The sequence below is a fragment of the Myodes glareolus genome, chromosome 3, assembly GCF_982192425.1.
Source record: "Myodes glareolus chromosome 3, mMyoGla1.1, whole genome shotgun sequence".
Classification (NCBI taxonomy): domain Eukaryota; kingdom Metazoa; phylum Chordata; class Mammalia; order Rodentia; family Cricetidae; genus Myodes; species Myodes glareolus.
In genome coordinates this window covers 251335-264094 of record NC_142028.1, presented here as the reverse complement: position 1 = coordinate 264094, position 12760 = coordinate 251335, and the positions used below count along the sequence as shown (strand labels likewise).

At 31.3% G+C, this 12760-nt stretch overlaps 1 protein-coding gene across 1 annotated transcript; it reads right to left on the bottom strand.

The window, feature by feature from the left end:
* Window positions 1-8093: 8093 nt before the first annotated feature.
* LOC125399520 (olfactory receptor 4A16-like) lies at window positions 8094-9038 on the bottom strand. The gene has a single exon (XM_048432939.3). The coding sequence runs from the start codon at window positions 9036-9038 to the stop codon at window positions 8094-8096; it is 945 nt and encodes a 314-aa protein (XP_048288896.3).
* Window positions 9039-12760: the final 3722 nt, after the last annotated feature.

Sequence of the window (12760 nt, the reverse complement as noted above, 5' to 3'; positions counted from 1 at the left end):
ATATATATATATTATACTTTGTTCCTTCTGTATATTTTCATGTCAGGAGTCAAACAAATTATTTGAAATTTTATCAATGACTTCTTGAATTTTTTAAAAATTGTTTATTTATTCTGAAAACAAGAAAATAGAGATCATGACTTACTTTATCATCGCACTTACAGATAAAACAAACAGGAGTTTCCAAATTCAGTTTTCTTACAGACTAATTGAAAAAAAAATACATATTAAATTTATGAGGGAAAAGAACAGATTGTTAAAGAAATGAGTGGAAACAACTAGACTTTACAACTACCAGATAAAATCAGACATAAATCTAGTATAATAAGAAAAAAAGTAATATGAATTAAATATAATATATAAGGTTAAAACAATATATAAAAGAAACATAAAAGAAACAAAAGTATGCAAGATAATAATGAAAGACAACAACATAAGGTATATTATTTTATAATTTCAAAAAGCAAATTATAAGCAAATGATTTTAATAAAAACTTTAATATTTAAAGTTCAATTAAAAGAAATATTATCAAATGTTTTAAAAAGTATTATAAGATACTAAAATTCACTCATTAGAAGAAAATGAAAAATAAGGGTACTAAAATTCAAATGTAAATCTGTACCTAACAGATCATCAACAAATTGCTTGTGTAGTTGAAAAGGATGTTTTTCTGTTCTGTAGTTCAATGCAAATTTTGCATTTTGGATAAAATTTGGCAATCTATATTGAATAAGAAAATACAAGTATTTATCATCTTACCAGTTCTAGTCTTTAATCTGTTCCAAAACATTAAAGTCACAGAACATGAGGACACAATCTGCTGTTTTATTTATGAGTAGAGAAAGCAAAAAACAAAATAGTAAAAAAATGAGAATAAATAAATAAAACACAATGTTGTAAAATTTATATGCATATATAAAATTTATATATATATGTATATATATATACTGTTGATGTAGGAAGACAGAAGGAACTTTACATTAAAGAATGAAACTAATAGGAAGAAATAATCAATAAAGAAAGACAGAGAGGGAGGGGAAGAGAGAAAAGAGGGGTGCAGGATTGATTTCATATACCAAGTTACCATACCATACATATGTACACATGCTATGGCATACATGAGGAGGTCAGAGGACAATTTGCAGGAGTCAGTTCTCCTTTTCAATCATGTATGTCCTGGTGGAGGATAAAACTCTAGTCATCAGGTTCCATGGCAGACACATTTACCAGTCCAACTCTTTAATACTCTCAAGAACACTAAATGTATTTTCCTCTCCATTTCCCTCATCATCAATCTTCTCCCTGTATTATATTATTCTGTCATCACACTTATGTAAGTCCAATTTAAAAAAGAATCTATCCTCTTGCCCTATATTACCTTTAAGGAAGCACCTACCTCTATTTTATATTCTTTGTATACTCCTCACTTCACTGAACCTGGTGGCTGATTTTGTTCTTCCTCTATTTATTTGTTGTCTTGCTATTTACACCAACTGAAGTAGCAGCAGGCTTAAAAATTATGCTAGTTTCTTTGATTCCCCTCATTCAATGACTGCAGTGTTACTTTATCCTCTAATGTTTAACATACTCAACAATGCTAAGAGAATGGCTTAGTTGAAACTATCAACTGATTGTTCAGTGGAAAATCCCTCAAGTAGTTGCTTTGGAAATTATTTGTTAAGAACAGTAATCAGGAAAACATATTTCAGATTTTTATAGTGCTAAGACATTCAAAAGCATTACAGTTTTATATGGATCCATACAGATTTTAATAGTCATAATGGACCCATAGTGGTAACGATCATCACCACCTCACAGAAAAAATTTTTAAAAGACCCTTACAAATAAATATATATCCTTAATTACCTATGAAGGGCATATTTATTCAGCTCAAATTCAGAAGTGTGATTCCTGATTTCTGGTCCAGAATGATGACAACTTCACACATTGATTCCACTTCTTAAGAGAACAGAATGACACAGTGCTAATCTGAATTTTGAAATGCTTCCAGCTAAACAATTCTCTTCATGCTTGCAAGAATTCAGACTGAACAGTCATTCAGAAAAAAAATGAAATATTACTTTTTAACCTTGTTAGGATCTCTCAACTGAATATTTAGAACATCTTATAATTGCAAAACTTTGGTATTGATTTGCAACACAGAAATCTGAAATCTTTCTTTTTTCAAAATTTCTTGAAATAGTAAATAAATATTAAATATACATGCTGAGGATACACACGTAAATTTTGTTGGAGACCATAAATTATAAAAATAATTGTAATTATGTTTTATACAAAAATTAAAATAATGAAATAACCTTTGAAACACTGGGGTCTTAGGTATATTAGCCTGTAGATGCAGTTGAACTTAGGTTGCCTGAAGTGTAGAAATAGTCTTAATCTATATTCCTTCATTCTTATTTGAGTTTATCATTTCTGATTTTGAAAGCCCAGCTCCATAAATACTGATAGAGACAAACATTCTAAGGGAAGAGCAAAGTCTGTGGATATTTTATATAACACACCATGACAAACTATCCTACATTGGTAATTTTCCTCTAATTAGATTCACTGGGACCTTATTTGTAATTATGAAGTTAGGCTATGCATCTCCTCAGATACCCTCAAGGACAACCACTATAGACTTATAGAAACATAATCTTTGAGAAAAATATCATGAGTGAACAACTTGAGGACAAATTACCAAATAACAATGTCCAATCTTGGCCAATAAAAAGAATGTATAAAATTTCATGTATGGAAATCACTGTGAGTGTATTATTTAACTTATTCTTTACCAGTTGATAATTAATCTCACAGACAAAACATGAGGAATATTAATTTCAAACTGGTTACCAAAGGCTTAATTCAAATGTAGATATGTTCCTTAAGGGAAAAAGTTCAAGTTTATATAGCTTTAGAGAACAGTTGGCAGACTGTGTTTTAGTACATGGGTGGAGAAAGAGAAAACAAGAAGGAGACTATGTCTTTGAGATACCTCAGAAAATAGTAACTAGTCATGAATCTATAACATATACTGATACATATTTCAAAGAATTTCTCTCAATCAAAATAAATATCAGTAGGAATTCAATTGTAAATTGATAGCAAAATTAAGACTAAAATTTAACCAATTGTTTACAAATATAGCAATATAATCTGTACATCTCCCCTGAAATATACTTCTTGAATGAAAATTTCTACAAAGAAAAGTAAAGTGCACATAGTAGTGCATATAATGATAGTGTGTATATAGTCATATTTAGTAGTATCCACTATATTGTTTACTTTCTTTCAAGTCTACTAGTTTTATTGGTATAAAACTTAAAATTAGTAGTTTCATGTATTTCAAGTATACTACTGATATTTGGTTAAATGTATACACAATAAAGTGATCATGATAAATAAGTCAATAATACACTTATCTTTCAGGTGATTGATTATTTCTTTGAGGCATTTTATGCTTTGAAAAATTAAGATCTATTTGTCCTGATTTTCATAATTACAAACAGTTATCATGTTATTGACTACTGTTTTAGTCAGGGTTCTCCAGAGAAACAGAATGGATTGAATGAATATAATATAAGGAGATTGGATTGATTTATAGGCTGTCATCCAGGTGGTCCAACAATAGCGATATTTTAATGTAAAGTACAGAATCTGATAGTTGTTCAGTCCCCAGAGTTAGGTATCTCCGCTGATCTTCAGTATATGTAAAATCCCAAAGAAAGTGTTTCTAATGCTATTGATGGAATGCCTCATTTATATGACAGATGAACTTGCCAGCAAGCGTAAGAGCAAGCAGGCTAAAAAGCAGAAGCTTCCTTTTTTAATATTCTTTAATGAAAGGAAGACAAGAGGGTATGACTGAGGTTTAGTGTAGGACTTCTTATCCCAATAATCCAATCTTAAAAAATCCTTCACAGGTATGCTCAACAGCTTGGGTTTTAGTTGATGTCAGATGTAGTCATGATGGCCACTAAGATTAGCCATCATAGTTATAATGTAGAATCATTGTTGCTAAGTATTACTATTAAAGCCTTTCACATTGTTCTTTATGTTCTATGCTTTGACAAGCATTGTGCTCTGCTCCTATAAGTCTAGAAAACCTCCCATACAAATGAAATAATGCATTATCTGCCATTTTGGGCCTGAGATATGAGATATGATTTAGTTTAACATTATAAATTTTAATAATTGCCTATGTATCTTTCCTCCTTAAAGCTGATTATTGTGTTATTTTATATCACATTGTCCTTATTCATTCCTGGAGGACAAGAAATTTCAGAGTTTATATATTCAGATTGTTAAAAATAACACAACAGTGAACATGAACATAGTTCTTTAAAATATGTTGTTTTATTTATCTAAATTAACAGTAGTAGGAATTTTTGATAACGGATATTTTTATTTTTATATGCTTTCTTACATGAAAGTTTACATACACGTGGAAGTAGCTGTCCACAGAGTCCAGATAAGGGAGCTGCGACATTGGAAATAGGAACCGAACTTGGCTCATCTCCATCATTTCTTTTCTTTTCCAAACTTATTTCTTTTCTTTTCCAAACTTATTTACATAATAACTCTTGAGTCATTATCTCCAAGAAGAATGTAGAATGATTTTTGTTCCACACATCAAGAACATCCATTTTATTTTGATTTGATTTATGCAATTTATGTATTATTTTGGAGTTTTATTCTGTTTATAAAGGGTCTACAATGGAACTTTAATTGGTTTTGAATTGGTGACACAATTGTTTCAGTCTCCCAAGTTCTAGGCTGATGCCACCAAGCCTAGACCTTCTGCCTTTTGACAGCAACTATTCTAACAGATGTTACATGACATCTACTTTCAGCTATTATTTTCATTTCCCTGATGATTAGTAACACAGTGAAACATTTAGTGGATACTTTGGCTGTTTGCTAGTTTCCTAATAATGTATTTTGAAAATGAATACACTGGAATTTTGTAATGTATTTGGTTTTGTTGTTGTTAGGTTTTGTTTTTCTTTTTTCTTTTTTCCCCTTTTTAGATTTATTTTTTATTTTTGAGTTTATAATTGCATTATTTCTCCTTTTCTCCATGCAAGCAAGGTCATATATTCTCTTTCTCTCCTTCAAATACATGACTTTTTTCATTATTTGTTTTCATTTTTGACACTGGATGTCATGTAGATGACCATGAATTCATGAATCCCCTCTTTCCACTTCCCAGGTGCTTGGATTAAAAATATACTATCATTTCCAGACAGGTTTGTTTGGTGTTGTTTATATAATAGTTAGACTTTAACTAGGGCTTCACATATGCTATGTAAGCACCCTATTATGGATCTATAGGCCCAACTGAGTTTTATTTACCCTAAGTAAGAAAATGAACTCATGTCATTTTAAGAAAATAGATAAAACTTCCAGCATATATAACCACTATATTATTGTAAAAAAATCTGTAAAAGAAGAAGAATAATAATAGTATAAACACATAGTCTGTGCATTAATTAAATTTATCATACCTGCTCTAGAAAGAAAAGAATATAACAGATATCTGAGAAAACCTTTTTATCCAAAAGACATGTATCTACTAACTGATAAAATGGTCAAGTGATGGTTCACATAATGATACAATTTTTTTTACCCAGCTTCTCCTTCCCATTTATCATCATTGAGTTTCTTATATGGTAAATGAATGTGACTAGTATGAGGTCCACTGAGATCTAACACAAAATTTATAGTTTGTGTTGCTCCTTTTAAATGTATTATTTGCTGCTAAGAGGACATCAATATACAGACAGGAATGACCATTTTTAATGAACACATTTTTGTAGGAAAATATCAAATAAATCCCCATGCATTTAAAGAATAGCTCAGAACCACTCAGAGTTATTGATTGAGGTCTTCCAGTTTTAAATATTAATTATGTATGTGACATATTTAGAGTTCTTGATTGAGTTGACTGAGGTTTCCAAGGGAGGCTTGCCCTCTTCTAGAGAGAGGCTGAGGGGGAGAGGATGGGATTTCATAAGGGAGTAGGGGAAAAGATTTGGAGGAAAGGAGGGAGGGAAATTTGTTGTCAGTATGTACAAAAAGTAAAATATTTTTAAAAAATAAATATATGAATGAATGAATAAAAAGTAACAAGTGCTCTTATCCACAAGTGCTCTGCAGTCAGAGTAAATAAAATATTATTTTCAAAATAAGATTAAGTAAAAAAGGAAATAAATAAGGAAATAAGCAAAATATAAAAATTAATATATCAAAAAGGGGTTGTTCATAAAATGAAACCCTTAGATACTGTTGGTAAGAGCATAAAATCGCACAGCTATGTCAGACACTACTTTCCAATCCATGCCACATTCAAGAATAGGAGTTTAGGAACACCTGTGTGACTAAAAAATATTCCCTTCTCATGTAGGAAGTATTGACCTTAGTCAAGATAGAATCAACCTACATGATAACAAATCTGTGTGTAAATAAAGAAGAAAGCAATATTTAGTAAAAAACACACTGTGAGATGTGTTTCAGCCTTTAAAAAGAGGAACACCATTAATTTGTAGCAACAATGAATGAAACTGAAAATTATTAAGTTAAATAATCAATATTGAGGTCTTTAATCCAGTTTGACTTGAGTTTTGTGCATGGTGATAGATATGGATCTACTTTCATTCTTCTACAGGTTGACATCCAGTAATGCCAGCACCATTTAATCCAAATGGATTAAAGACCTCAATATAAATCTGACCACACTGAACCTGATAGAAGAGTATCTGATAGAAAGAGTACCTGATAGAAAGTGGGAAGTAGCCTACAATTTATGGGCACAGGAGACCACTTCCTATGTACAACCCCAGTAGCAATAAGAGCAACAGTTAATAAATGGGGCCTCCTGAAGCTGAGAAGCTTCTGTAAAGCAAAGGACACAGACAATTAGACAAAAAGGCAACCTTCTGAATGGGAGAAGATCTTCATCATCTCCACCAGTTACTTACACAAAGTACTTTCAATGGTTATATTACCAATGCATATGTAAAATACAAAATCTATAAATAAGTTGCATGTATTTCAGATATGCATAAACTTATATTTTAAAGGATAAATGGTCTAAGACACATTTTCAAATACTAAATTATTTTACCTGAATGTCTAGTCTTGTTCATTCTACACAACTTCATCTACTATTAACTATCATCTCAATAGCAGATGTTAAGACTATAAATACTAAAATTATATTGTATTCAGAATATGGATTAACAAACATGGCTGTAGACTAAAAATATAATCTAAAATTTAAAAATGTATGTATAAGTTTAAATCTATAAATAAAATATTCAAGTAAAATACAATATTTAGTAAAAACACTGTTTATAATAAACAACATTTTATTTTCTTGATTTATTTAATAACAAATAATTATTACATACACCTATTTTTTAAAAAAAATTGAAAAAGTTATATTGGTAACTAGCAACAAAAGACAAAAATAGGTTCATAACTTGACATAATATGGTGTTAAATAATAATTATTCTGTCAACAAAAACTGTAATCTTATGCTATCTTTAACTGAATCTCATATAATGAAACTATTTATATCTTTAGCTAATCATAGTATCATCTATCATTAGAGTACATGAAATGAAAAAAATGTGTTAAAATTGGCCCAGAAAAAAGAAGAAACCCTGAAACAGTGCACACATATTAAAACCTGCCATGCAGATTATATTACACTAGAAATGTATGGTATGTATTTAGTTTAGAAAAATTTTTCCAGGAATTTATCTAGAAATTGTTCTCATTGATTTCTCATAAATGCACATGATCAAAATTTCAAAATCTTGATTACCTGACTGGTTAGAAAATAAACCCCTTTTTTTATGCCCTATCTAAAATTATTTTTAAAATATTTAAAAGATTAGCTTAGCTTTTTTCTTAATATGTAATACTCAAAATTCTGTTAGATTAATTTTAATCTCAATAGAAAAGTGGTTCTTCTCCTCAATGACTTTGTACAAAGAAAAGCGTACCTAAAGAATCCTCTGAGCATACTGCATCCTTTGTTAGCAGTTATTGTCTATTTGCAGCTTTGAAATTAGTGTGTGTTCAGCAAGGAAACATTCTTAATCTTCCCAGAGTTAGTCTTCCATACCAAAGTTTTTCCATACAACTCTTTATCTCTGAATTTCTCAGTGTATATATTAAAGGATTTAACATGGGGGTGATAATTGTATAAATTACAGTCAGGGATTTATCAATAGGAAAGTTGGAGACAGGTCTAACATACATGAAAATACAGGGAACAAAGAAGAGGACAACCACCATGATGTGGGAACTGCAGGTGGACAGGGCTTTACGCCTCCCTTCCTCACTATAGGTCTTAAGAGAGTTTAGAATAATCCCATAGGAGACTAGGAGAAGGATAAAGACAGTCATACAAATTGCTCCACCGTTGGCAATCACAGTGAGGCCAATTAAATAAGTGTCAGTACAGGCTAATCCCAATAATGGGTACATGTCACAGATAAAGTGATCAATGACATTGGGGCCACAAAAAGGGAGGTTGTAAACAAAGATAACTTGAACAAAAGAGTGGGCAAAACCTCCAGCAAAGGCTGCCACTAATAGGAGAATGCAAATCCGACGATTCATGATGGTCATATAATACAATGGTTTAAAGATGGCTACATAGCGGTCATAGGCCATGAAAACCAGAAGGAAAACCTCAGCACCACCAAATAAGTGCTCTACAAAGAGCTGGCTTATGCAGGCTGAAACTGAAATTGTTTTTCTGCTGTAGATCAAGTCCATAAGCAACTTGGGCGAGAAGGCAGTGGAATAAATAGCATCCATGAGAGACAAACATGCAAGGAAGAAGTACATTGGGGAGTTCAGTGAGGGGCTGGCAATCACTGTCCCCACAATGAGCAGGTTGCCCACCATTGTCACAATGTAGATGAGTAAAAATATGACAAACAATGCTTTTCTCCCTGTAGAATCCCCTGTAAGACCTAGCAGGATAAATTCTGTCACATTGTTGTTCTGCTCCATTTAGTCTGACAAGAGTAGATTCAGAGATAATACCTCAAGAACACCTGTAATAAAATTATGATCATGGCCAAGAAACATTTTATCTTATAACCAACAGCATCCTCAGTTTTTAGATATGAATCACAATTGTGTTTTGAAAAGCATATAGCAAATTATTTTCCATGGAGCATCACTGATATGTTGATAATGCTATTTTTTTTTGTTGATTTTGTTGAGCCCCAGCAAACAGGTGTGTTGTCATGACTTAGGTTGATCTTTGTATCTGAGACCAAACAAAAGTTCCATAGTTATTGATATGCTTAGACTTCTTGTTTAAAATATTATTTTCACAAATGTCAACAATGACATTAATGTTAAGAAATCCATACTATTGGTTGAATATAAAACTAGAATACATCAACTGACATAATGTCTATCATTTGAGTTTGGTGTTATTTTGTAGTAAATATATTTATAATACTATGCAACCGCCAGACAGCTCTACTCCAGGCACATTAATTTCTAAGCTTTGATACTGTATCTTTACAATCTGTCCTAAACATCTCAAATGACTTTGTTCTTTAGAGATTTCATATTAAGTTTCAAGGAACTTGGCTTTACCTGTATCAAAAAGTTATAATACAATATTTAAAATGGTGGGCATATCATCTGATTCATTTTAAAAATATGATTTCTATTAAAACTGTCTTACTCAGTTTTCTACTTAAAGGATCAACATAATTGTTGAAATTTTATTTAACAAATAACTTATTATATTTCATAAAATAATTTTATCAATCTAAGTCATAGAAGGCAACTCTGTATGTATATCTCAACAACTTTGCTTGGATCATTTGAAGGTTCACAAATAAAAGTCCATATCAAGTTTCCAGAACATAATACATATTGATTTCTTTATATTTTGACACTTTTCTTAATAAAATACATTTAATAATGAACCAAAATAATTTTATTTCTTTCTTATTTTCATATAATATATAATATTATAAATAAGATGTGATATTTTCTATTGTTACACATGCAATAACATAATACTTACTATTTGATCTTGTAGAAATTAAACCATAATCACATTCTAACACTGGATACAATAAAAGATGCACATTCCAGTTAAGTTATTGCTATGATTCCTTAAATATTATATTCAGAAATCACCAAAGAGACTAATTGGTTTTCTTCAGTATAAGAATACTTTAACATTATTAGTCCTCTGTAATTGATATCCTGAATTTTATTTTGATCCAGAAATAATTCTTTCTTATATAAAAGGTGACTGCAATATGATATACATGTGTGTATATATACATACTATGCATATAATATATATTTGTATATATCTTTACAGACAGATATAAAACTGCTTGGCTTAAATTCAAAAAGAGTAGTTGAATAGTCTTAATCTCTGTGAAAATATTTTCATAAAGAAACAACAATGGTATGTTTTGAAAAGTGTGTTAAAATCAATGAAATTATACAATTAACTGATTTAAATATTTTCTATCATATGCATATGTATCTCATATGGGCAAATCATATATTTGTAAAGATTTTATCAGGATTTTTCTGTTCACAACCTAATTTTTATTTTCTGTGGAGTAGTTAGGTACTTTCTCTTGCCAAGATTCAGATCATTTTCTCTAGAGATATTTCAGGGAAAGAAAGCAGCTGAGGAGTGATTGATTTACTAATCTGAATTTGTTTCAATTGTTCTAACTGCAGTTAAAACAGCATAAAGAAGGAAGAGGTCATAATTGTTTTACTCAAAAATATGCTAGCAAAATTTAGTCTTACTGTGGTGGCCAGATTCTCTCTGTCCAAGAATCTCCATGGCATGAAGGCCAAGAAATTGCAACTTCTGTGTGTTTTGGTCTATGTTTTAATTCCTGGAAGATGGTCCAGATAGTTCTAAGCTTTAGTAGAAGCAAAATATTTCATCAGAGTCTCAAACTGAGAGACTCAGTTTATAACACTATAAATAAAATGTGACATTTTCTATTGTTACACATGTAATAACATAATACTTACTATTTGATCTTGTAGAAATTAAACCATAATCACATTCTAACACTGGATACAACAAAAGATGCACATTCCAGTTAACTTATTGCTACAATAAGTGTTACTCAGAAAGCTATATGACTGGTAGCTGCTGGGAGATTGAGACTTAGCTGTTGATTTTAGGAATGTGTCTCCAGTAGGTATAATCAGCTCCAGTGGATGGCCACACACCCAAGAGTATATAGACAGCCTTAATTGCACTCAATGGGGTAAAAAATAAATGAAGGAGCACACATTTTTGTGTGCATATGGAATGAGAGTGGATCTGGGCCAAAAATGAGAGAAGAGCGAACTATGATCAAACTACTAAGAACAAAATTCTCAAAGATTTAACATAAACATATTTTAAAAGAAAATTGCACTAAATAGTATTATATATAATGTTGGAAGGAATTTTTTTACTTTCCTAAGAATGAAATGATGCACTTTCTTGGAGTCATCCACCCCCTTTTGGCTCTTACTATCTTCCTGCCTTCTCTTCCACAAAGCTCTCTAAACCCTGAGAGGAAGAATTGATGAAAATACCCAGTATGGAGTGTTCCAAAATCTCTCCTTCTCACATTGATCTCTGTATTAGTTCCTATGTACTGCAGGAAGAAGTTTCTCCGATGAGCAAGGCACTGATCTATAAATATAGCAGAGCATCTGTATGAGTTTGCTCCTTTAGTAGAATAGTACAGTTTGGTTTTCCCTAAAACATTATGACTAATCCACATGTGACCTCAAAGTGTCTGTGGTAGCATGCACAGAGTCTACACATGTTCAAGACAAATGTCGTCCATGCATTGAAGGGAGTATCTAGATACAAAATCACATTCCTTTTTGTCAAGAACATATATGCAACTGATACCCACTTGCAAGGGAAAAATTAGTTTTCTCCAGTGGGTCTCACTATGTATAGTAACCACATTTCAGGGCACGTCCTGTGCGATAAGGTCAATACAAAATGGTGGTGTTTCTATAGACTTTTGTCTCATTTGTTTGCTTGTATTTTTTTCTTCTACTGGTCTCTTGTCTGTATGATTTCTGAACTTGTGTTTTTGTAGTGTGTGTGTATATATGTATTTCTTGTAGTTTTTCCTTTATTTTTCTTTTAATCTAGCTTGTTTCATTGTTTGCTTTATAAAAATAGAGAAGGAAATGGCATGGAAGTAGGTGGGGGGGGAAGATCTGGGAAAAGTTAGAGGAGAATAAACAGTGATCAGAATATATTGTATAAGAAAATCAAGAAAAAGCAATCACCTGAGGTGGGAAACTTCCATTACTCTAAAAAAGTCAATCACCCCCACACACACATATTCTCTCACAATACTATAGTGCATTGTATATGAAATAGAGATGAGCTAGTGAACAATATTTTATTTATTTTTACTTTTTCTTTCCCATCCTTACTTTCCATATTCTTGCCCTCATAATTCAGATCTGTATCACCTATGACATCATGGTCATCAAACCAGGCTTTACTACTTCCTGCTTTTACTTTTCTTCCATATACTCCCCTTTTCACTTAGAAACTGCTGATTTCTCTGGAAGGCCTGATTAAAATTCTGCTGTTTTCCCTTAGGATGTGAACAGTCTCTCCATGATCTATAGGATATGAGATCAATTTGTGCTTGGACACAGCTCTTACACAGAGGTGCTCTTATTGGAGGGATGAAGTCAAC